This window comes from Papio anubis, chromosome 17, assembly GCF_008728515.1.
Source record: "Papio anubis isolate 15944 chromosome 17, Panubis1.0, whole genome shotgun sequence".
In the NCBI taxonomy this organism is placed as follows: domain Eukaryota; kingdom Metazoa; phylum Chordata; class Mammalia; order Primates; family Cercopithecidae; genus Papio; species Papio anubis.
Window position 1 is genome coordinate 33,620,018 of NC_044992.1, and position 25,930 is coordinate 33,645,947.

The following is a 25,930-nucleotide window of genomic DNA, read 5'->3' on the forward strand; positions in this document are numbered from 1 at the left end:
AGTCTTTTAAGTTAAGATTTTACGGGCTGGGTGTGGTTGGCGCACGTCTGTAATCCCAGCACTTTGGGAGGCTGAGGCAGGTGGATCACCTGAGGTCAGGTGTTCGAGACCAGCCTGGCCAACATGACAAAACTCTGTCTCTGCTAAAAATACAAAAATTAGCTGGGCATGGTGACGGCTGCCTGTAATCTCAGCTACTCGGAGGCTGAGGCAGGAGAATTGCTTGAACCCAGGAGGTGGAGGTTGTAGTGAGCCAAGATTGCTCCATTGCACTCCAGCCTAGGCAACAAGAGCAAGACTCCGTCTGAAAAAACAAAGATTCTGCTCCACAAGCAACAAGATGGGAATGTTTTATAACCAGTTGGGGCTACAGAATGTTTTTTATTTTTAGACAGTAGAGAGAACGGCTTCCATGCAAGGTAAGATTAAAACTTTTTCTGACGGACTAAATAGTAAGTTTTATGCTGTTGTATCCTATTCAGAGGTGTTCTTAAATGTCTTTGCAGCCACAAATAAGAAGAGTAATTCGCCCAAGCCAGCTCGATCCAGTGTAGCAGGTAGTCTATCACTTCGAAGAGCAGTGGACCCTGGAGAGAGTAGTCGTTCAAAGGGAGACTGTCAGACTCTGTCTGAAGGTAAATGTGAGGGATTCAGAATGTACTTTTAGTGGGGTAGATATTTATTACCTGAAATTGATGTTATCATGGAGCTTTAGATCTTGAAGGGTACCAAAAATGCTAACGTTGGATTTGAAAGTTTCTTTTTTTGAAACAGGGTCTCACTTTGTCACCCAGGCGGGAGTGCAGTGGTGCGATCTTGGCTCACCGCGGCCTCGACCGGTGGTTTAAGCGATCCTCCTGCCTCAGCCCCACCAAGTAGCTGGGACTACAGGTGTGCACCACTATGCCTGGCTAATTTTTGTGTTTTTTATAGAGACAGGTTGCCCCGGTTGGTCTTAAACTCCTGAGCTCAAGCAATCCTCCTACCTCAACCTCCCAAAGTGCTAGGATTACAGGAATGAGCCCCACCACACCTGGCCCGAAAGTTTCTTGATCTCACAACAGAACAGACCCTTAACATACAGCCGTTAGACTATGTATTCTAAACTCCTTGATTTTATTTATTTTTTATTTTTGTTGTTTTCCTGAGATAGAGTCTTGCTCTGTTTTCTAGGCTAGCGATGCAGTGGTGCAATCATAGCTCACTACAGCCTTGACCTCCCAGACAAAAGTGATCCTTCCACCTCAGCCTCCCAAGTAGCTGGGACCACAGACACAGACACATGCAGCCGTACCTGGCTTTTTTTTTTTTTTTTTTTTTTTTTAATTTTTTTTTGCCAAGACAGGGTTTCGCTACATTGCCCAGGCTGGTCTTGAACTTCTGAGCTCAAACAGTCTTCCTGTCTCAGCCTGCCAAAGTGTAAAATTACAGGTGTGAGCCACAACACTTGGCCTGGACTCCTTAATTTTAAATGCCTGGCATAAAAATAAATGGGATATGTTTCAAAATTATTTTTGAAGTGTTTTTTTCTTGTTTGAGATGGAGTTTTTTGCTCTTGTTTCCTAGGCTGTAGTGCAATGGTACAATCTTGGCTCACCACAACCTCCGCCCCCCGTGTTCAAGTGATTCTCCTGCCTCAGTCTCCCGAGTAACTGGGACTACAAGTGCACGCCACCACGCCCAGCTAATTTTTGTATTTTTAGTAGAGACAAGGTTTCACCACGTTGGCCAGGCTGACCTTGAACTCCTGACCTTAGGTGATCCATCCGCCTTGGCCTCCCAGAGTGCCAGGATTACAGGCATGAGCCACCACACCCGGCCTATTTTTGAAGTTTTTATGTAGTTTTAAAATTACATATATAGTGAGATTTTCTAATATAACTGAGAGAGACCTTCCATGTTTATTTGCCTTCTTTCTGATTATCCCTCCTTTTTTTTTTTTTTTTTGAGTCTTGCTCTGTTGTCCAGGCTGGAGTGTAGTACAATCTCGGCTCACCGCAACCTCCGCCTCCCAGGTTCAAGTGATCCTCGTGTCTCAGCCTCCCAAGTAGCTGAGATTACAGGTGCACACCATCATACCCAGTTAATTTTTGTATTCCCTCTTCCTTTTTTTGAAGGCTCCCCAGGAAGCTCTCAGTCTGGGAGCAGGCACAGTTCTCCCCGAGCCTTGATACATGGCAGTATTGGTGATATTCTGCCAAAAACTGAAGACCGGCAGTGTAAAGCTTTGGATTCAGATGCTGTTGTGGTTGCAGTTTTCAGTGGCTTGCCTGCTGTTGAGAAAAGGAGAAAAATGGTCACCTTGGGGTAAATTAAGTTGTTTTGTATATGTAATGGTATAATAGCTAATAGCTTTGTTTGGAACTTTAAGTTTGCATCATGATGAACAAATTAATTTCTACCTTGCTAATTTTTTAGTGGACAGAAAATACATTTATTGCACTAAATTTTAACTTTTTTTTTTTTTTTTTTAACAGAGCCTCGCTCTGTCACCCAGGCTGAAGTGCAGTGGCGTGATCTCAGCTCACTGCAACCTCTGCCTCCCGGGTTTGAGCGATTCTCCTGCATCAGCCTCCCAAGTAGCTGGGATTACAGGTGCCCACCACCACACCTTGCTAATTTTTGTACTTTTAGTAGAGACAAAGTTTCGCCATGTTGGCCAAGCTGGTCTTGAACTCCTGAGACCTCAAGTGATATGCCCACCTTGGCCTCCCAGAGTGTTGGGATTACAGGCCTGAGCCACTGCACCTGCCCTAAATTTTAACTTTTTAAAATATCAGAGATTTTACTTTTTTTTTTAACGGGATGAGATAGTACTTTTTTTAAATGGGATGAGATAGTACTGGAAGTTTAGTTTAGATATGTTGGAGCTCATTTTCAGAGTTAGAGCTCATTTTCACAATGATACGTAACCTTATCTGAACTCTGCCTTGTAAATTTGTGTGTGTGGGGGGGAAGGTTGTCAGCTTTTTTTGGTTTTTATTTTTTTTTTTCAGTCTACACTTGTCAAAAATGTTAGTGTTGGGCTATATTACATGTCACAGGCATTTATATGTATTTTGTATGAAACAAAGCACTTACAGCAACTTTAACACTGCTTTTCTGCTTTTATCTCACCTTTCTTCTCTCCTCTTATCAAAGTATCCTCAAAACTTATAGTTGGAATTTTCCAAAAGGATATATAGTAGTTAACACCTTTATCTCTCCCCTAAGAGACATAAACTCAAATCCCAGGCATGGCAATTAAACTTCCATCTATTCAAAAGATAGAGTGATTATGGATATTGGCTATGGATGTGGCAGATCATGAGCCATTAATATCCATCTGCTATTTTATGGATATTAAACCTATTTCTAAATTTAAACAATGAAATAGTTCTATTTTGGAGACTCTGAAAAGAATTTTACCTCAATTGGAGAAAGATTAACACCCTTTAAGTTTACTTAATTTTATATAGTCAAGGTGTCTGGCTTATTACCAAAACTACAAGATTGGCTGGTGGTTTAGCTTTCCTTTGTGGCTCAAGTTTCAGTAGTAGAAAGATGTTAAAATCACTGGAGATTATCTTGTCTTCCCTACCTACTACCTAGCCTGATGTTTTATACATTTCTTCAAATTAAAGCTGCAACTAGCTTTTATATTGTATTTGCTATGGAGATACTTTTATCTGCCTTTAGTCATCACAGTTAAATATACATGAACTTAGTTTTTTTTTTCTAGAGTGTAAAATCCTGTACAAGTGTCTGCAGCTCTTAGCCATGATCCTCATTTTGCAGTTGATTTTATCTGCCAGACTGGTTCATGTGGATGCTGTCCAGCTCATGTCTTTTTTTTCCCTGCCTGATTTAAAGTAGTGTAAGCAAAAAGTTTAAATACTGATGAAAGGCTGGGCACAGTGGCACACACCTGTAATCTCAGCACTTTTGGAGGCTGAGGTGGGAGGATTGCCTGAGCCCAGGAATTTGAGAACAGCCTTGGCAACATAGCAAGACCTTGCCTCTGTTTATTTTTTAAATAAAAATAAATATTAAATACTAATGATAAGTGTTTCAAAATGAAAGGAAAAAAGAATAAGTGAAAAGTTTCCCATCCTTATCTCCCACAACCTAGTTTTCCAACCCCTTGCCCCACACACATTCATGCTGTTCTTTATTTTTCATGTATGCTGTGTCTTCTCAGTTTTTGTGTGTATTTAAGGAGCTGTGACTATGTAGCTTTTTTAATACAAAAGGTGTACTTTGATTTCTCATTCAATAATATCTCTCAGGCCAGGCACCGTGGCTCACACCTGTAAACCCCAACACTTTGGGAGGCTGAGGTGGTCAGATCACTTGAGGTCAGGAGTTCGAGACCAGCCTGGCCATGATGGTAAAACACTGTCTCTACTAAAAACAAAGTACAAAAATTGTCGGCGTCATGCTGGGCACCTGTAATCCCAGCTACTTGCAAGGCTGAGGCAGGAGAATCGCTTAAGCCCAGGAGGCAGAGGTTGCAGTGAGCTGAGATCACATCACTACACGCTAGCCTGGGTGACCGACTGAGACTCCATCTCAAATAATAGTAATAATAATATATCTTAAAAGTCTTTCCCTCTTAGAACATATTATTTAAAACTTCCATTTATATTTATAAGTTAAAATTTTATTGAGCTAATTATAGATTCACATACAGTTGTAAGAAATAATGCAGAGACATCTTGTGTACTTTTCTCCCCTAATAACATTTTGCAAAACTGTAGTACAGTATCACAACCAGGATACTAACATTGATATAATCCACCATTTCATAACATTTTTTTGTGAATGTTAAGTGAAATTTTTTTATTTATTTTATTTTTTATTTTTTTTTTTTTTTTTGAGACAGAGTCTTGCTCTGTCGCCCAGGCTGCAGTGCAGCAGTGCAATCTCGGCTCACTGCAACCTGTGCCTCCTGGGTTCAAGCAGTTCTCTGCCTCAGCCTCCCAAGTAGCTGGGATTACAGGCGCCCACCACCACACCTGGCTAATTTTTGTATTTTTAGTAGAAACAGAGCTTCACCATCTTGTCCAGGCTGGTCTTGAACTCTTACCTCAGGTGATCCACCCGCCTTAGCCTCCCAAGGTGCTGGGATGACAGGCATGAGCCACTGCGCCCGGCCCTTAATGAAATATTTTAAGATAAAATTTGAAATTTATTATTAAACACCAGAGCACGTACCCTACTTAGTTTGGTGCTCAGTTCAAAAAGAAAATATAGATTATTGTGTCACTTACTAGTTACATAAAAATACCAAGTTGTTTTCTTCTTTGAGGGCTAATGCTAAAGGAGGTCATCTGGAAGGACTGCAGATGACTGATTCGGAAAATAATTCTGAAACTGGAGAGTTACAGCCTGTACTACCTGAAGGAGCTTCAGCTGCCCCTGAAGAAGGTAAGGAATGATAAACTTACAAGTAAGCAGGAAATGAGAATTCTGTCCTTTTTTTGGTGGTGGGTGGTGGTGGTGGTGGTGGTGGTGGTAGTCGTAGTGGTGGTGGTGGTGGTAGTCGTAGTGGTAGTGATAGGGATAGGGAGTGGTTGGTTTAATGGAAACATTACTGAGATCTGCTATTCGACATGCTTGATCTGAACACAACATTCCTTGTACCACTGAATTTGATTTGCTAAGATGTTAAATACAGAGGAAGGCAAAATGAGTAAGTTACTACATAAAAGGACAGGCCTTACTAGAACAGGCATTTGTATGGGGAAAATATCTGCATATTGTTCATCTGTTCAGTCAATAAATATATTAAGGCACCTACATACCATGCATTGAATTTTTGCTAGATTTATTAATATAAAGTTGAATTAGCCGGGCGCGGTGGCTCAAGCCTGTAATCCCAGCACTTTGGGAGGCCGAGGCGGGCGGATCACGAGGTCAGGAGATCGAGACCATCCTGGCTAACATGGTGAAACCCCGTCTCTACTAAAAATACAAAAAACTAGCCGGGCGTGGTGGCGGGCGCCTGTAGTCCCAGCTACTCGGAGGCTGAGGCAGGAGAATGGCCTGAACCTGGGAGGCGGAGCTTGCAGTGAGCCGAGATCGCGCCACTGCACTCCAGCCTGGGTGACACAGCGCGAGACTCCGTCTCAAAAAAAAAAAAAAAATAAAGTTGAATTAGATCTGTTCACAATCTAATGGGGAAGATGTGCCCCAGAACGACTAATTAGAATAGTAAATGTTAAGTATTTTTTAGTCAGTCTTAATTAGTGTCTGCAGATTGATTTTTTTCTTCTTAAAGAAGCATTCCAGGTTTTGACCATTTTTTAAATCCCATATGATGACTGACTTCAGCTTTTTCTCAGATATACTTTCTAATGTTTCCTTTGAATATTCTTCCAAGTTCATTATTGTTTATCTAAAAGCATAGAAGACATTTTGCAATTTGGGGCAACAGAGGTGCTTGGAACAAGGCTATATGTATTGCCCTTGCTGTGTCCTGTATAAATTGGTAGAAAAGAATGTCAACTCTCTTAATGATATTTGGCCTTGTAATTTTTTCATTTCTTAGTGAAACTCTGCCACCTTCCACCTCTGCACTCATTTGAATTTCAATGATTGATGAATTGTAGCTCAAAGCATACGTGCAGGTGCCAGCATCTACTCAGCTGCCCTAAGAAGAGGGTGTGTGGGTGGTGGCATTTTCAGGTTTCTCAGTTAAAGAACACTAAACATTTTGGTTTTCTTAGTTGGTGCTCCTGTAGTGGGCAGCATTATTTCAGTAGAAGAGATTAAATAGAAAAGATTTTTGTAAATGATGTGTTTATTGTTAAAACATCAGGAAAGAAATATTATGATTGATGATCTTTATAGAACAGGCCTGTGGGGAATAACTTTCTGTTGTTTTTTGTTTCCCCCAAGACGGAGTCTAGCTCTGTCACACAGGCTGGAGTGCAGTGGCGCAATCTTGGCTCACTGCAACCTCCAGCTCCCGGGTTCAAGTGATTCTCCTTTCTCAGCCTCTGTGTAGCGGGGATTACAGGTCCTGCCAACATGCCCGGCTAATTTTTGTATTTTTAGTAAGAGACGGTATTTCACTGTATTGGCCAGGCTGGTCTCAAACTCCTGACCTCATGATCCACTCGCCTTGGCCTCCCAAAGTGCTGGCATTACAGGCGTGAGCCACTGTGCCCGACCGGGGAATACTTTCTGTGTGTCTCCATACATACTGGATTGTAGTAGCTTAAATTACTACAGAATATACTGGAATTACATTTTTCTTCCACCAAGCGCAGTGGCTCATGCCTGTAATCCCAGTACTTTGGGAGGCTGAGGCAGGCAGATTACTTGAAGTCGGGAGTTCGAGACCAGCCTGGCAAAAATAGTGACACCTCATCTCTACTACATATACAAAAATTAGCCAGGTGTGGTAGCAGACACCTGTAATCTCAGCTACTCGGGAGGCTAACGCAGGAGAATTGCTTGAACCAGGAGGCAGAGGTTGCAGTGAGCCAAGATCACGCCACTGCACTCCAGCCTGGACGACAGGATGAGACTCTATCTCAAATGACAATAATAAGCTCATTTTTTACATGCAACATTTATGAAATGCTTCTAATTTACCAGATGTTGTATTTGATGCCAGTGATAAAATTCCTGAACTTACTATCTAGTTCAGACTCTCCACCTTGGCACCAATTGCCATTTAGACCACGTAATTCTTTATTTTACAGGGGCTGTTCTCTGCATTGTGGAATGTTTAGCAGCATCCTCAGCTTTTAACCGCTAGATACCAGTAGTGTTTCCCTCCTGTTACAACAACCAAAAATGTCTCCAGACATTGCCAAATGTTTCCTGGGAGGCAAAATCATCCCCAGTCACGAACCAATAGTTGAACTAAATAATTCTCAACCAGAGGTGACCACTCCTTGAGAATCACTTGCCAGAGTGGGCCACAGTTACTAATAGAAATAAGTTGTAGCTCTCAGGTATGCTAGTATGTGTGGTGGTAGTGGTAGGAGGGTGGCAAGGAGAGCAGTTGAAAACCAGTTGTTAGGTGTGGGAGGAGACTGATAGCCAGTTATAATTTAGGATGATGAGTGCTGTGATAAGGTATATAGGCAGCTCAAAGATGAGATATGTAATAAAAATAATAGATAATACTAAGTTCTTAATATGTTAAAGACTTTACCAGTATTGTGGTGTTCTCAAAATAACTACATGGTAGTTGCTTTTGTTAACCTAGTTTTACAGGTGAGTGAGTAAGGTGAGTAACCTTACTCAGAGTCACAGGGTTATAAATTGAAAGGCTGGGGCCGGGCGCAGTGGCTCATGCCTGTAATCCCAGCACTTTGGGAGGCTGAGGAGGGTGGATCACCTGAGGTCAGAAGTTCAAGGCCAGCCTGATCAACATGGTGAAACCCTGTCTCTACTAAATATACAAAAATTAGCCAGGCGTGGTGGCGGTCACCTGTAATCCCAGCTACTTGGGAGGCTGAGGCAGGAGAATCGCTTGATCCCGGGAGGCAGAGGTTGCAGTGAGCCGAGATCGCACCATTGTGCTCCAGCCTGGGCAACAAGAGCGAAACTTCATCCCCCCCCCCCCCCCCCGCAAAAAAAAGAAAAGAAATTGGAAGGCTGAGCACGTTGGCTCATGCCTGCAAATCCCAGCACTTTGGGAAGGCCGATCACCTGAGGTCAGGAGTTTGAGACTAGCCTGGCCAACATGGTGAAACTCCATCTCTACTAAAAATAGAAAAATCAGCCGGGCATGGTAGCACGCTCCTATAATCCCAGCTACTCAAGAGGCTGAGGCAGGAGAATCGCTTGAACCCGGGAGGCGGAGGTTGCAGTGAGCCAAGATTGTGACCGTTGCACTTCAGCCTGGGCGACAGAGCGAGACTCTGTCTCAAAAAAAAAAAAATAGAAAAGAAAAAAAAGAAATTAGAAGAGCTAGAATTTGAACCTAGAGCCAGTGCTCTTAACTGTCGCCTCTCGCTGCTAACCTAGTCCCTAATTCACCCTTGGAAAGATCATCCTAAGGGATGAGTAGAAGTTAGCCAGATGAAGACTGGTGAAAGAGAGACCAGAAGGGAGACAGAGGCCAGATCATGAAGAGTTACGTGGAATATCCCAGCTAGAATTTGAACTTTGTCATTTGAATAGGATCTAAGTTAGAAGTGACACTTTAACATTTCTACTGTAGCTGCATTGTGGAGAATGGATTTGGGGGTGGGAATAGCGTATGTGGAACTAGGGGCAGGAAAATTGGTAAGAAGCATGGTTAATTTAAATGAAATGATTTGGACTTCTTTATTTTTAATTTTTTATAGAGACTTGTTCTTGCTCTGTTGCTCAGACTGGTCTTAAACTCCTGGGCTCAAATGATCCTTCTGCCTCAGCTTCCCAGAGTGCTGGGTTACAGGCATAAGCCACCACACCCGGCCGATTTGGACTTAATTTCAGCCTCCAATTTATCGATTTACATTATCTCAGCACGAATTTTTATATGTAAAATGGCCGGTCAGCACAGAAAACACCGGAACTTTTTGACACCAGTTTCATTTCTTATTTAAAGCAATTGACAGCTTGTCCTAAACTGAAGAAGGGCATTTGCTTGGCCATAGTGAAGATCAGTACATTTTCCAAGTCTTAGAAAGAATGGAGTTATTCATACGGGATTTAGAGTTAAGTGGTCAGTATTACTCAGTAACACATTTTATCTTTATATATGGGGTGTTGTGCTATAAAGCACCTAGAACTCAATAAGAAAAGTTGCTGTGAATGTGCAACAATGACACAGAAGTACACCCTTGTAATTTGTTGGTATCTGAACAGCTTGTTTACCTCCAGAGTCCCAGGATAGACTGTGAGAAGGAGACTAACTGATGAGGCTGAGAGAAGGTAGTACAGGAGACAAAAGAAGCCCTGTGCCTCCTGTAATCAGCTTTGTTTCTCGAGGAGAATGTGGCCTTGCTCACTGTTGCCAGTATTATTCTGTCATCAGCAAGAGCAAGTTCTCAGGAAACCCTTATATACCTATAAGCTTTAGTAGACAGTTGAATGGGTTTGTCTTGTATCCATGCTTAGGAAAAACAAGACTCTTTATTTTAGCCAAATACAAAAAGACATTCTGTGTCAGATCACTGTGGGGTTCTCTCTGTCTCTCAGAGAAGGTTGTCTGAAGGACTTTAAGCCATTGTTTGTGGTACTGGTTCGGAATTTGGGACTACTAAAGTGTCTCTTAACTGCTCTTAAGCATCAGTTTAAAAATAACTTTTTTCTTAGTTATAAACGTAAATAGGCCTTTTCCTTTTTACTGGAACCATATGGGATAACCTTTGGTTGTATTAGTCTTTGGTTTAATGACCTGATGCTGAAAAGGTTGACTTACTTTTTCTTTCAATTGATAATCTGCACAACTGTAGGTAGGCCAGTTTATTTCTTGTTCTTTGTAAAACTGAAGGCTTTGCTCTCTCAGTTCTTGCTGAAGTAGCACAAACCCCCTTCAGTTAAATCAGGGGTACTCAAAATACCATCCAAGGAAAAGCCTTGGCATGCCTGTTAAAAACCTTGCTGGTGGCCTCTTTAAGAGGAATACAAAGTATGATGGCCTGCCATTGCTGATCATTTAGGGTAATGATTAAGATGCCTTTAACAAAATTCATCAAAAAATTAACTGACTTGAACAAAAAGGAAAGTTAACTCTTTTATATTAACTAGTCTCTCAATAATAAGAAGGTACACCTAACTCTGGTTAGAGCAGTTTCAGGATTAGAAAATTTAGCTGCTCAGAGTCATCAGGAACTTGTTTTGTGTGTGTGTGTGTTGGAGGGCAGGGGTTGGGGTTGTTTTATCTTTTGCCCTGCCATTCTGAGTGAGAGGCTTAGCTCTTCTCAGGGCGGTAAGATGTTGGCTGCAGTTCTAGACATCAGAGTCAGAACAGCATTCTGGGAGTAGGAGAGGATTGATTTACTCTATAATCTCTAGCAACAAGGAAAACCTTTCTCAAAGCACCTCGACAACTTCCTCTTCGATCTCGTCAACCACTGTCAAGGAAAATTGGCCAAGTCCATTTATTTATTTATTGGAGATGGAGTTTCACTCTTGTCGCCCAGGGTGGAGTGCAGTGGCATGATCTCTGCTCACTGCAACCTCCACCTTCCAGGTTCAAACGATTCTCCTGCCTCAGCCTCCCAAGTAGCTGGGATTACAGGTGTCTGCCACCGTGCTTGGCTAATTTTTGTATTTTTAGTAGAGACGGGGTTTCGCCATGTTAGCCAGGCTGGTCTTGAACTCCTGACCTCGGGCAGTCTGCCTGCCTTGGCCACCCAAAGTGCTGGGATTACAGGCATGAGCCACCGCGCGCCCAGCCAGCCAAGTCCAGTTATTTGGTCTCCCTCCCCAACTCATTCCACATGGCTATGTGGAAGAGGGAAAATACCTGAACAATATCAGGGTCCTCTTGGAAAGGAGAAAGGAGAAAGGCAGATAAATTGTTAGTGACTAGAATACAAAGTGTCATCTGTACCAGGTGGTTCATATATTTTCCATAGCATCTGAAATTTGAGCAACTTGATTTAAGGGAGTTATAACTCAAGTTAGCTTTACTGAGCACATACGTAGTAGGTGCTCAAAAAATACGGTAGATGATGGATAGAGTAATAAGATGCAGATTTCTTTTGCATTAACAATCTCTGAAGCTTCTTAACAATTAATAGTATCTTACAATTAATAGTAATTGCTGTCATTGACATCCAGCAGTTTGTCTTTTTCTTTACATTCACAAAGGTAGGAAACTTCCAGATCTTAGTACTTGATAAAAGACCAGGTGTTTTCATGCGTGAACTTCTTCCTAGCATTTCTTGGGAAATGTACATTTTTTTTGAATTCTGAGAAAAAGTACTCAAGAAGTTTAATAAATGGAAAGCATTATTCTAATTGTCTTATTAGAATTAGTTTTAACAACACAGACACATTACTGATTTGAAGGAATTTACTTAGGGCAAGTTGAAAGTAAAAACTAGAAATACTGATACCTGGAATCAAAGGTTAAGGTCAACAGTAGCTCCTTGGAAAGAAGTGATTACAAATCAGTCTTCATTATAAATATTGCCATTTTATGTGTGTTCATGGCCCTGTCTGCTAAGTAAATATTAATGAGTTTACACATGGTATACTTAATAAAAATTGAGTGGTGTTCCAAGAAATAGAATTTGAAGCAAAATCCTTATATTGGCATTTTGTGATTCTGCACAGTACTATAAACCTTACTGAGTTCTAAACGTTACATTATTCACATACTAGCCAGTAATACCCACATGCAGTCTAGCATTTGAATATTCACTATAGGCCTCAGTTCTTACACATACTAATTAAATGATTTTTTTTTAAAGATAACACATGTAGGCTGGATGCGGTGGATCACAAGGTCAGGAGTTCGAGACCAGCCTGGCCAATATGGTGAAGCCCGTCTCTACTAAAAGTACAAAAAAATTAGCTGGGCGTGGTGGCACATGCCTGTAATCCCAGCTACTTGGGAGGCTAAGGCAGGAGAATTGCTTGAACCTGGGAGGTGGAGGTTGCAGTGAGCAGAGATGGCGCCACTGCACTCCAGCCTGGGTGACAGAAGGAGACTCCGTCTCAAAAACAAAAAAAAGAAAAATACACATGTAATGAATAAAGAGTTTGAAAAATATATTTAATAACTTCTTTTAAAGAATAATGTAGATTTTGGGAATTCCGGAGAGTTCCAATTCATTGTGTTTGAATCCTGAAGATTGGTGTTTGTCAGGAATTCAGAAACACTAAGAGATCAAATTTGTGCCTTGAAGTTCAACTCTGTGTGTTTTAGTGTTTTCAGCAACAGTTCCATGAAGGGCCACAAGGTGGAGGTGGTGCTTCACAGAACTAGCTAGTTTTGGCCTCTTAATGAAAAGTCTCTTTAATGGTCTCTGCTCTTTTTCTTTTTCATCTACTTCATTAAATTGTTGTAAACTCTTCACTTTTAGAACAGGAAAGTTTTTTTTTTTTTTCTTTGCTGAAGATGGAGACAATTTCTAAATATTTAAGGCAGAAATAATGCTAACCAAACTCTTCTTGAGAACAGAAAAGGAAGAGTGCACCACTGAAGCCATGTGTGGCCACAGTTGCCTTCGTTGGAAGCTTTTTTAACTAAAGCAGATTTTATTTCTTTAAAAGTTAAAATACCCATCTATTTTTCCTTGAGTAAGCTTTGGTAGTTTATAGCAATGAAAGAATTTGCTCATTTCGTCTGTTTTTGGTTTCATGAGCATACAGTTATTTATAGTATATAGTATTTTATTATATTTTACTGTTTATAGAATCTGTAGTTGATGTCCTCTTTCATTCCTGATATTGGAAATTTTGTTTGCTCTTTTTTTTGTTAGTGAATCTACCTAGAGGCTTTTTTAACTTTATTGATCTTTTCAAAGAAACACCATTTTGTTTCATTGTGGCTTTTTTGTTTTTCTGCTGATTTTATTATTTTCTTTATTAGTTCCTTCCTTTTACTTGCTTTGGGTTTAATTTCCTTTTTCTAGTTTCTTAAAGTAGTAGTTTAGATTATTGATTTGAGATATTTTCTCTTCTAATATAAACACTTAATGGCATACTTTTCATTTTAAGCACTGCTATAGTCACATCCCACAAATTTTGGTATATTTTTATTTAATTCAGAATGTTTTTTATAATTCTACAAAATTTTCATCTTTTTTCCTTTTTTTCTTTTTAATTATACTTTAAGTTCTAACTTTTTTCCTGTTATCTGTTGTCTCTTCTTTGTTATTTTTGCTATCTCTACGGCACTCTATTTGACACAGTTTAGACCAGTCCCTTTATCCCCTTGTTTCTTAATTCTTCCTTCCTTCCTCTGTTCCTCAGGGTATTGTGTTCTGTTGCCCAGGCTGGAGTACAATGGTACAATCACAGCTCACTGCAGCCTTGAACTCCTGGGCTCGAGTGGGCCTCCCTCCTCAGCCTCCCTAGAAACTAGGACAATCACAGGTGCGCACCACTGTGTGCCTGGCTAATTTTTAATTTTCTTTTTTTTTTCTTTTTTTTTTGGTAGAGTTGGGGCTTTGCTAAGTTGCCCAGGCTAGTCTCAACCTCCTGGGCTGAAGTGATCCTCCTGCCTCAGCCTTTCAAGTAGCTGGGACTACAGGCATGTGCCACCAGGCCTGGCTGATGAGCATTTTATCTGGCTTTAAAGCCCTTAAATCCAAACATCTGTGTCATCTTATCATTGATGTTTGTTGGCTGTCTTTTCCTGGTTTTTCATATGCTGAGTTATTTGGGGTTGTATCCTGGACATTTTCATTAGGATTTTTTTTTTTTTTCCCCCAAATAAGACTCTGGGTCTTATGTTAATCTGCCAGTTTTGTTGTCATTCAAATTCCAGCTTCATCAGTATGCCTGTTTCTATTTACTTTTCAAAGTAAATAACTATGAATATCCTTAAATAACTATGCCACCCATCTCTCCAGGTTTTATTGCTACTTTCAGTGGGAAAGATAGAGTGGAATGTGCTTACTCCGTTGTACCTAGAACCTTCCAGAGAGGATTTTACTTTGGCTTTATTCAAATAACACCAGCTCCTGAACAATTTTTATGGCAATTTCTTGAAATTTGAACCTCGACCTTAAATCCCAAACCTAAATTAGGCACGTAAATCTTACTTTGAATTTTGAGGTAAGACTTTTTTCCCCCTTTTCAGAGCCCAGTAGAAACAGACAAAATTCCTTGCTGTTTTCCTATGCCAGTAGGCAGACATTTTTCTGGTCTGTTCTTTAATAGAAATTTTAGCATTGGCCAAGCATGGTGGCTCATTCCTGTAATGCCACCATTTTAGGAGGCCAAAGCGGGTGGGTCACTTTAGCTCAGGAGTTGAAGATCAGTCTGGGCAACATGGCAAAATCCCATCTCTACTAAAAAATTACAAAAACTAGCCAGGTGTGATGGCACAGACCTGTTGGGAGGCTGAGGTGGGAGGATCACCTGAGCCCTGGGAGGTTAAGGCTGCAGTGAGCCATGGTTGCACCACTGTTATCCAGCCTGGGTAACAGAGTGAGACCCTGTCTCAAGAAAACAAAAATTTTAACATTATGCAGGGGGTGGAGTTTTAGTCTCACTTTCAATTCCCTTTCTGTAGGGGGTTCATTTTTCTATCCCAAGGCAGTGTTTAAAAATCCTCATATGAAACTCTCCAGGGCAGCCGTGGGCCCTGATCCACTAATGAAAGTTCCTTATCCTTCTTTGTTTCTGACACTTGGGGATTTCCTTTCTGCCTTTTAATGTGCTTATTCATTAAAATAATGTTTTACATTTATATTTTATCTGGCTATTTGTAAGGATTTGTAGCAGAAAGATTTTCAGGTTTTCTTGATTGCTATCTTGCTGAAACAAATACTTTTTATAGAATTGTTCTTTTAAAAATCAACTGATGTGGCCAGGCACAGTGGCCTGTAATCCCAGCATTTTAAGAGGCTGAAGTGGGAGGATCTCTTCTCAAGTCAGGAGTTCGAGACCAGCCTGGGCAACATATTATAGCAAGACCCTATCCCTCTAAAAAATGTTTAAATTAGCAGGGCATGCCCTGCTATGTACATACATGACACAGGTATGTGTCATGTACCTGTGGACCTATCTACTTAGGAGGCTAAGGCAGGAGTATCCCTTGAGCTCAGGAGTTTGAGGCTGCAGTGAGCTATGATCAGGCCACTGCAGCCCAGCCTACGGTAACAGAGCGAGACCCTGTCTCTCAAAAAATAAAAATAAATAAAAATCAACTGGCATACACAAAAAAATTAGATGCCCAATTAATACAAACTAATTTATTATTAGAACTGCCAGAATTTCTAATATTCATCTAACATGTGGATTTGTATAACACATTTATATTTATGTTTTAGGCTAGGGACTATAATTATGTCTATAATGTATCAGGATTAAAAGAGTTCCTGTTATCTCTTGTGACTGAAAAAATAAACAGTGTTTGATTTGGAAAAAAAATATTATCAGTATAATGAAATTAATGCTGCTTTCAAATGATAACTTTCAGGTACTATGGAAAGGGCAATTTTAAACTTTGAGAACAAAAATAAAACCACCGCTCTAAATAGCTAAAGAGAATCGAGGTTTGTGTGGTTACTTTTGTCTTTGTTTTGTTGTGTTTAGTTTGTTGAATTCTTGGCATTCTATGTAAAATTCAATAGGAATCTCAGTTTAGTAGTTAAGGAGATCTGTTTCCTTTCACTAACGGTGGTTTCTTTTCAGAAACATGTTCTCCTTCCTTCCTGCCAGGAATGAGTAGCGACAGTGACATTGAATGTGACACTGAGAATGAGGAGCAGGAAGAGCACACCAGCGTGGGCGGGTTTCACGACTCTTTCATGGCCATGACACAGCCCCCGGATGAAGGTGCAGCACATGATGTCATTTTACACAGATTAATAAAACCGCCGCTGCTGCTTCTCTTTCTTCTTCTGCTGCTACTTCTGCTTCTTCCGCTCTGCTGCTTTTGCTTCTTCTGCTTCTACTTCTTTTTTTTTTTTTTTAATTATTGTCATTTACGAGACAGTATTCTTTGGTAAACTATTATGGTGAGTACTGAAAAAACACAGCTGGTAATATTTGGCTGAGTTGCACCTAATGAGTGCTACTTACTGGGTAGAGAAGGGGTCCACAACCTGCTTTTGTGTAGTCTGTGACCTGAGAATGGTTTTTACTTTGTAAAGAGTCTTAAAAAAACAAGCAAAAGAAAGAAGAGTTTTGTGGGTTTTTTTTTGCCCTGAGACAGAGTCTTGTTTTGTTGCCAAGCTATAGTGCCGTGGCATGATCTTGGCTCACTGCAACCTCCGCCTCCTGGGTTCAAGTGATTCTCCTGCCTCAGCCTCCCGAGTAGCTGGGATTATAGGCACACACCACCACGCCTGGCTAATTTTTTTGTATTTTTAATAGAGATGGAGTTTCACCATGTTGGCCAGGCTGGTCTCAAACTCCTAACCTCATGAACCATCTGCCTTGGCCTCCCAAAGTGCTGATATTACAGGCATGAGCCACCACGCCCGGCCCAAAGAAGAATTTTCAACAGAGTCCGTTTGTGGTCTACAATGCCTAAATATTTACTATCTACCCTTCACAGGAAATGATTGCCAACCCTGGGGAGATTTCAGATGTTTGGATTTTTTTCCTTTTCAGAGATTTTTCTAGCCTACTGTAGGATAACTTTAACCTTTTAAAACAAAAATAACTTAGAAATACATGCAGATTGGCCGGGCACGGTGGCTCAAGCCTGTAATCCCAGCACTTTGGGAGGCTGAGACGGGCGGATCACAAGGTCAGGAGATCGAGACCATCCTGGCTAACACGGTGAAACCCCGTCTCTACTAAAAAATACAAAAAACTAGCCGGGCGAGGTGGCGGGCGCCTGTGGTCCCAGCTACTCCAGAGGCTGAGGCAGGAGAATGGCGTAAACCCAGGAGGCGGAGCTTGCAGTGAGCTGAGATCCGGCCACTGCACTCCAGCCTGGGCAACAGAGCCAGACTCAGTCTCAAAAAAAAAAAAAAAAAAAAGAAATACATGCAGATTGTGAAATCAATTTTTATTCCCTCCTACCTCCAAAAAAGTTATTAGGAAAAAACTCAACAAGAGAAACCTAATGTTAATATTTTACCTTGTTTTCTTCTGTTCTTATTTGCATTTCTTCTTCTTTTTTTTTTTTTTTTGATAGAGTCTTGCTTTGTCTCCCAGGCTGAAGTGCAGTGGCACGATCTTAACTCACTGCAACTTCTACCTCCCAGGTTCAAGCAATTCTCCCACCTCAGCCTCCTGAGTAGCTGGGACTACAGGCACGTGCTACCACATCCAGCTAGTTTTTGTAATTTTTAGTAGAGACAGGGTTTTGCCATGTTGGCCAGCCTGGTCTTGAACTCCTGACCTCAGGTGATCTGCCCACCTCTGCCTCCCAAAGTGCTGGGATTACAGGTGTGAGCTACTGTGCCAGCCCTACCTAAATATTTTATAAATAGTGTTGTATTCTGCTTTTTTCACTTAAGTATATTTGTATGTTATTTAAAATTTCATAAACTTCATTTTTTATGGCAACCTAATATTCTGTCATGTGGATATACTGTACGCATTCTGCTGTGAAGCAGTTTTCTGGAATACGGATTAATCAAGAAAAGGATATCCTGTCAAGTTAGAGAAATACACATTTAAAGTTACCCAGAGGCCTTAATAATCAATCTGAGCATTCCTCTGCAAGGTATCCTGGAGTGACAACATTGTCAAGCCTTTGCTAATTGTCTGCTTTATATTTTACATATTTTCCTGCTGTTCTGGTATCTTTTTCAATACAGAACCAAGCATTTGGAATATGTTTTAATACAGAATATGTTTGGAATATGTTTCAATACAGAACCAGTTATTTGGAGTGCTGGTGGTTTTGTAGTGATATTTGCATGCATAGTTTAATTGGCTTTGAAATATGTTTTATGTTTATAAGGTCTTGAATCTTGAGAATATACATCATTGCTTCTTGTTCCCTTCTTAAACTCCCCAGATTGTCCCAGGAGGACAAAATGAGACAATTCCTGTCATCTTTTAATTGTGGGTCTATTACACATTTTGTTTTTTCTCCTTTATTTTTCCTTTGTGTTTGATTATACCTGACTCAGATCACAAATTCTCTGAAGACAGAGATTTGTTCACAACTCAGCACATCTTTATTGCTTAAATAACGTATTTGGTAAGATCATTTAAAGACTTGAGAAGGAAAATACTCCCCTTGTTATATTATATGCTTTTAAATTTAAAATGGTTTATTTATCTATTTTTCAATCATAGATACACATTCCAGTTTTCCTGATGGTGAACAAATAGGCCCTGAAGATCTCAGCTTCAATCCAGATGAAAACAGTGGAAGGTAATTGCCAAATCAAGAGAACTGACTTGCAAGCTACCTTGACCCTGAATTTTGCTGTAGTTGGTGCTCAAATTTGTCATCAGTCAGATAATCAGATTTGGTCTTATTTTTTCATTATCTCGACCTGAAATAGTAATTTGGAAACTGTTGGAAGGTGGCACAGTTTAGTCTAAGACAGCAGTAGCACATGGCAAAAACAGTATGGGAAGAGTTCTTTGTAGTGTGAAGAAATAGCAATGTAGTTCTCTATTAATTTAGCAAATTTGTACATTCACAAAAGGCAGTTTGTCTATTACAGCAGAAGGCTGATTAACTGCCAGAAAATGTACCTCTAGGCCCTGCATGCCGTCAGTAACCTGCCTGGCATTGGTGCTCTTCTGTCTTTGGCTAGAGCTTAGTTGTGTTGAAATAATCATCTTTATATTTGGGATTTTAATTACAGTTTAATTACAGTTTCATTAGTTCCTGTAGATTAGTGAACAGAACAGTTGCTTATGAAGAGATTCTGCCCTGTAGACACTTTATGTGAATAACTGAAGTAACACTAGACTGAATCTCCTTTTTGGAGTGTGTATCTTCTCTCACTTGTTCAGGCACAGGCACACTGTTTAATGGCATGGAATCTTTCTGTTGTGTTACTTCTGCACATGTAATTTTAAATGAATTAAGTTCACCTGGATTCGTTAACGTTCCTGGACCTGTAGACACATGTAAGATTATTTAAAATCCTTTCATTTTTTCTGCCTCTTACCATACGACTATAGTGCAGCAAATATTTTAAAGCCCCCTTCTTTATTTTCATTAGTTGTACATTGATTTCAGTGTCAGCACCTTTAAAGACTCATTCATGTTGCACAGTGGCTTACATGAATGTGAAACTGTGGTATAAGGTTTTCTTTCGTACTCATAATTAGCCCAAAACAGTTGCCACACTTTGCCATTGTGCTCCTGCATTTGTGTTTGAGTTGCTATATATTTGTGAAAATTACACTGAAAGTTGACTAAGAGACTATTGAAAAAGCATGAATAATTAAATATACATGTGGGCAACTCTCATCTGCTGTATTTTACTTAGTGAATATTGTTCACTATTCCGTGTCTTATGTCTTGCTGAATGCTGTGACTCATAGTTTACTTTTGTTCAAAATAGTTTGCACTTTTTGTTAATAAAATCAACTTGAGAAAATATGCCTCTGCTATTTATTAAATTGGGACCAGAAACCCCTTTTTTCTACTCATTGACTGTGGCTGTTTAGTAGTGTAGAGAAGATCTAAACATTTGATTAGTTTGTTTTGTGTTTAGTCTCATGGTGAGGAGTGATGCCTAGCATCCATCCCAGTCATTCTAAAATTTCTCTCTCGTTGCCCAGCTGTCTTATATACTAAGGCTGCTCCGAGTTCCTCGGTGATGCCGGGAACACCGCTGTTTCCTCTCTTGCTTGATGTAGTTTGCTGTGCTAACATTTAGGTAGCAGAGAGGGAAGGAAAAGGCACAGGAAAAGAACCAGTTACTCCACTCTCTGCTTGTCCTACTTTTTTGCTCTTTCTGTACCCTGATAGAGCCCTCAGCATGTTTTTTTATTTTTAATTTTGTAACCTTTCCTTTTTTGCCGAAGAACTGTCTACTGTTACCTTGCTTCTGTATTTAGTGTTTTATCTCAAGTTCATTCCTGGAAAATCTCTCCTGAATAGAGTTTTCTCTTAGGGCTAGAGATATATTAATGCTTGTGTTGTCCATGAACATGTCCTTTCTGGACAACTTTAACTACTTGTGTCATTGATCCTTAAGTAACCTTTGAGGTAGATGAGTTGTATATCAAACCTGTTTGGCCGTGGAGCCTGAGTTTCGGGGAGGTTGTATGATTCTCTTAAGGTTCAATACCACTGGCAGGGATGGGGTGAACTGCTGGTCTAGTGCCTTTTCCACTTTATCTCGCTTGCACCAAACCCAACATTCTGATACCAAATAATTTAAAACCTAAAGATTATTCTTTGTTTTTAGCTTTTAATTTTGAGATAATTTTAGATTTGTAAAAGAGTTGCAAAAATTGTACAAGAGTTTCCATATACCCTCTGCCCAGCTTCTCCTTTTGTTAATGCCTTACATAATTACAGAATGGTGATCGAAACTAAGAAGTTAATCCTGGTTATAATATTGTTAACCAAATTACAGAATTTGTTCAGATTCCACCATTATTTCACAAATGTTCTTTTTCTGTTCTAGGATCCGGTCTAGGATCCCACGTTGTATTTTGTTGCCATGTTTCCTTGGGATCCTTCAGTATGTGACAGCTCCTCCGCCTTTCCTTGCTTTCATGACCTTGATATTTTTGAAGAGGATGTGTTATTTTCTTAAATGTTCTTCTTATTTGGGTTTGTCAGATGCTTTCTTATATTAAATTGAGGTTATGCATTATTGAGAAGGCCCTTCTCAGTGCATCACATCAGGGGGGATATGATGTTGATATATCAATATACATATATATATATTTTTTTTTTTTTTGACGGAGTCTCACTGTGTCACTCAGGCTATAATGCAGTGGCACCAGCTTGGCTCACTGCAGCCTCTGCTTCCCAGGCTCAAGTGATCCTCCCACCTAAGCCTCCTGAGTAGCTGGGACTATAGGTGTCCACCACCACACCTGGCTAATTTTCCTATTTTTTGTGGAGATGGGGTTTCACCATGTTGCCCAGGCTGGTCTCCAACTCCTGAGCTCAAAACGATCCCCCTGCCTCAGCCTCCCAAAGTGCTAGGTTGATTGCAGGCTAGATTGCAGGTGTGCTCCTGGCCTGATGTTGATATGTTGGTTTTTGTTTTGTTTTTTTTTTTTTTTTTTGAGATAGGGTCTCACTGTGTCGGCCAGGCTGGAGTGCAGTGGCATGATCTCGACTCACAGCTACCTCTGCCTCCCTGATTCAATTCATTCTCCTGCCTCAGGAGAGGAGCCTCTCCTGCCTCAGCCTCCCAAGTAGCTGGAATTACAGGCACGCACCACCACGCCCGGCTAATTTTTGTGTTTTAGTAGAGACGGAGTTTCACCATGTTGGCCAGGCTGGTCGCGAACTCTGACCTCAAGTGATCCACTTGCCTTGGCCTCCCAAAGTGCTAGATTAGAGGCATGAGCCACTGTGCCCAGCCCTGATGTTGATATTTTTTATTGGTGAACTAAACGGTGAGATTACTTGGTTAAGGTGGTGTTTGTGAGGATTTCTTTTTTTTTTTTTTTGAGAAGGAGTCTTGCTCTGTCGCCCAGGCTGGAGTGCAGTAGCCGGATCTCAGCTCACTGCAAGCTCTGCCTCCCAGGTTCACACCATTCTCCTGCCTCAGCCTCCCGAGTAGCTGGGACTACAGGCGCCCGCCACCACTCCTGGCTAATTTTTTTTGTATTTTTAGTAGAGGTGGGGTTTCACCATGTTTGCCAGGATGGTCTCAATCTCCTGACCTTGTGATCCGCCCACCTTGGCCTCCCAAAGTGCTGGGATTACAAGCGTGAGCCACCGTGCCCAGCCTTTGTGAGGATTTCTTACTATAGATTTATGTTTTTACCCCTTTGTAATTACTAAATATTTGGGGCAGATACTTTGAAACTATGCAGATACCTTGTTTCTATTAAACTTTTTTTTTTTTTTTTTTTGGAAGACAGAGTCTGGCTTTGTTACCTATTCTGTGGTGGTGCGATGTCGGCTCACTAAGCCTCAAACCCCTGGGCTTAAGCGATCCTCCCACTTCAGCCTCCTGAGTAGCTGGGACTACAGGCATGCGCAGTCACACCGGGAGAATTTTTGTGTTTTTTGTAGAGATGGGGTTCTTGAGCTCTTGGGCTCAAGCGACCCTCCCGCCTCAGCCTCCCAAAGTGCTGTGATACAGGCATGTGCCACTGCGCCCGGCACCCGGCCAAAACTCTCACTTACTAATTTTAGCACCTAGTAGTTGATCTTGCATATGGAAATGGTTACTGTAATGTTTTAATGGTAATTTTCTAATTCCTTAATTTCTTCTATGTTTTTTGTTAGAATGCTGTAAGGACAAGTCCTTTCTTCCCCGTTTTTGTAATTTCAGCTACTTATTTATATCAGCTACTTTATATATCTATATATGATGGATATTTATTTTGTTTTTGAGTTAATATTTTGTAGCTTGGCTTGTTCTGGTTTCAGCCATTGGAAACTCTTCCAGATTGGCTCCTGTGCCCTTTTCATATGTCTCATTCTTGTTGTTGTTGTTTTTAAGCATTTCTTTGCTTTCTGACATCACAAGATACCTACCCTAGCCATGGAATTAACCACTTCCTGGAGAACCATGGTTCTTATTATTGGAGAATGCTATTTAGAAACAAAGATTTGGATGCCACGTATTTATTATTAGACTGTCACTGCTTCTAGTCCCACTCAGTGGATACATAGAAAATGTAAATTGGCTGGGTGTAGTGGTGTGCACCTGTGGTCCCGGCTACTTGGGAGGCTGAGGTAGGAGGATCACTTGAGCTTGGGAGGTAGAGATTGCAGTGAGCCAAGATCGTGCCACTGCGCTTCAGCCTGTGTGACAGAGTGAGACCCTGTCTCAAAAAAGAGAATATGTATGACTGGGCACAGCAACTCATGCCTCTAACCCCAGTACTCAGGGAGGCCAAGACAGGTGGATCACCTGAGGTCAGGAGTTCAAGACCAGCCTGACCAACATGGAGAAACCCCATCTCTACTAAAAATACAAAATTAGCCAGATGTGGTGGCACACGCCTGTAAACGCAGCTACTCGGGAGGTTGAGACAGAATTGCTTGAACCTGGGAGGTGGAGGTTACGGTAAGCCGAGATCTTGCATTGCACTTCAGCCTGGGCAACAAGAGCAAAACTCCATCTCAAAAAAGAAAAAAAAAAAAAAAGAAAGAAAATGCATATAGACAGCTGTTCCTCAGTATCTGTGAGGAATTGGTTCCAAGACCCTCTGTGGATACCAAAGTCCACAGATGCTTAAGTCCCTTGTATAAAATGGCATAGTGTTTGCATATAACCTATGCACATCCTCCTGGATACTTTGTTTTGGTTTTGAGACAGGGTTTCATTCTGTTGCCCAGGCTGGGGTGCGGCTGTGCATAGCTCACTGCAGCAATGAACTCTTGGGCTAAAGCAATCCTCCCACCTCAGCCTGTCAGGTAGCTGGGACTACAGGTGTGAGCCACCACACCTGATCTCCCAGACACACTAAATCATCTCTGGATTACCTATAATACCTAATACAATGTAAATAAATACAATGTAAATTATTGTTGTGCTATTTTTTTAAAAATAAATTCTGTCCATTGTTGGTTGACTCCATGGATGCAGAAGGCAAAGATATAGAGGGCCAACTGTATAGTTACTCATGCAAATACACACATATGTATTTCTGTACATATCTGTGTGTGTGTGTCACTATGACTGTGAGTCTACACTGGTAACAGTTCAACTCCAGAGGCTTCATTCTGGTCTTCCCTCTTATTTAGAATGCCTTTCTCTGACAGGAGCCTAGCTCTCATTAGCTATGATGCATGTATGCACTAGCTCAACTCGAATATACAAGTAGCTTCAGAACTGTTGGCCTCCTGTGGATTCCAGGCTGTGCCCTACAAAAAACAAATTTACCACCTAAAATACAGTGCTTGTATACAGTTCTTTTAGTCTTTAGCTTTTCAGTATCGTGTCATAACATTTTTTTCAAAGATATTTAGGTCCTTAGATTCAAAATTACATTAATTCTTTTCTTTCCCATTCCCTTCATTGTGATATTGTGCCTCGTTGGTGTAACAGTTAGGTTCATCTGTTATGGTCTACATTCTGTCCTCCCCCACATATCCTGGTTAATTTGTAAATTTACATACATTAAAATTCAGTCTTTCTGGCATACAGTTCTGTGGGTTTCAACAAATGTCATGTATTCGCCACCACAATACTATACAGAACATTTCAGTCACCCCCAAAATTCCCCTGTGCTGGCCCTTTACAGGTAACCACCTCCCTCCCCCGCAGCTCCTGGCTACCACTGATCTGGTCTGATCTGTTCTCTGCCCTTTTAGTTTTTGCTTTTCCACAGAGTCATGTAAATGGGATCACAGTTTGGCCTCTTGCTTCGCAAAGTGCAGTTAAGTTTCACTCGTCTTGTGTGAATCAGCACTTCATTCTTTTTCATTGCTGAGTAGTAGTAGTCCACTGTGTGGATACACCACTGTTTATTCATTTGCCCATTTGGGTTATTTCTAGTTTAGGATGATTAGACTCTTGTAAACATTTGGGTACAGGTTTTTGTGTGAGTGTAAGCTTTTATTCTCTAGTGTTACATGCTGTATTCTGTTTTCATGCTGCTGATAAAGACATACTCGAGACTGGGCATTTTACAAAAGAAAGAGGTTTATTGGACTTACAGTTCCACGTGGCTGGGGAGACCTCACAATCATGGCAAAAGGTAAAAGGCACATCTCACATGGTGGCAGACAAGAGAGCTTGTGCAGGGAAACTCCGCCTTATAAAACCATCAGATCTCATGAGACATTCAGTATCATGAGAACAGCACAGGAGAGTCTTGCCCCCGTGATTCATTTACCTCCCACTGGGTCCCTCCCACGATACGTGGGAATTCAAGATGAGATTTGGGTGGGGACACAGCCAAACCATACATGCCTAGGGGCGGGATTGCTGGGTATGTAATAGAGAATCTGGCCTTTGTCCTAGTTCCTGGGAAGTGCCCTCTAAATCCTTGGCATTCCCCAAGTGATAGGAGTTATTTATGGTGGCCCTTGCTAGTTTATGTTAATGAGATGACCCAGGATTGGGGCTGGCTACACCAGAAATGCTGTGAGTGTCATTAGAGAGCTGGGCTCTGAACCATGTGATAGTCCAGTCCGACTCACTGCCAGTGATGGTTACACCTACATAAGGAAGTTCCAGTAAAAATCTGGATACTTACCAGGCACGGGGGCTCACGCCTGTAATCCCAGCACTTCAGGAGGCCAAGGCAGGCGGATTACCTGAGGTCGGGAGTTTGAGACCAACCT

General features: G+C 41.0%; 1 protein-coding gene across 1 annotated transcript in view; it reads left to right on the forward strand.

Moving 5' to 3' along the window:
* The window catches only part of LOC116271047 (E3 ubiquitin-protein ligase TRIM37-like), a 51,034-nt gene that overhangs the window by 15,021 nt on the left and 10,083 nt on the right, over positions 1–25,930 (forward strand). The window contains exons 3-7 of the mRNA XM_031657513.1: positions 507–635; positions 2,118–2,307; positions 5,291–5,409; positions 16,282–16,398; positions 18,826–18,904. Of these exons, the coding sequence (XP_031513373.1) occupies positions 507–635; positions 2,118–2,307; positions 5,291–5,409; positions 16,282–16,398; positions 18,826–18,904 (634 nt within the window). The remainder of the gene's footprint in view (positions 1–506; positions 636–2,117; positions 2,308–5,290; positions 5,410–16,281; positions 16,399–18,825; positions 18,905–25,930) is intronic.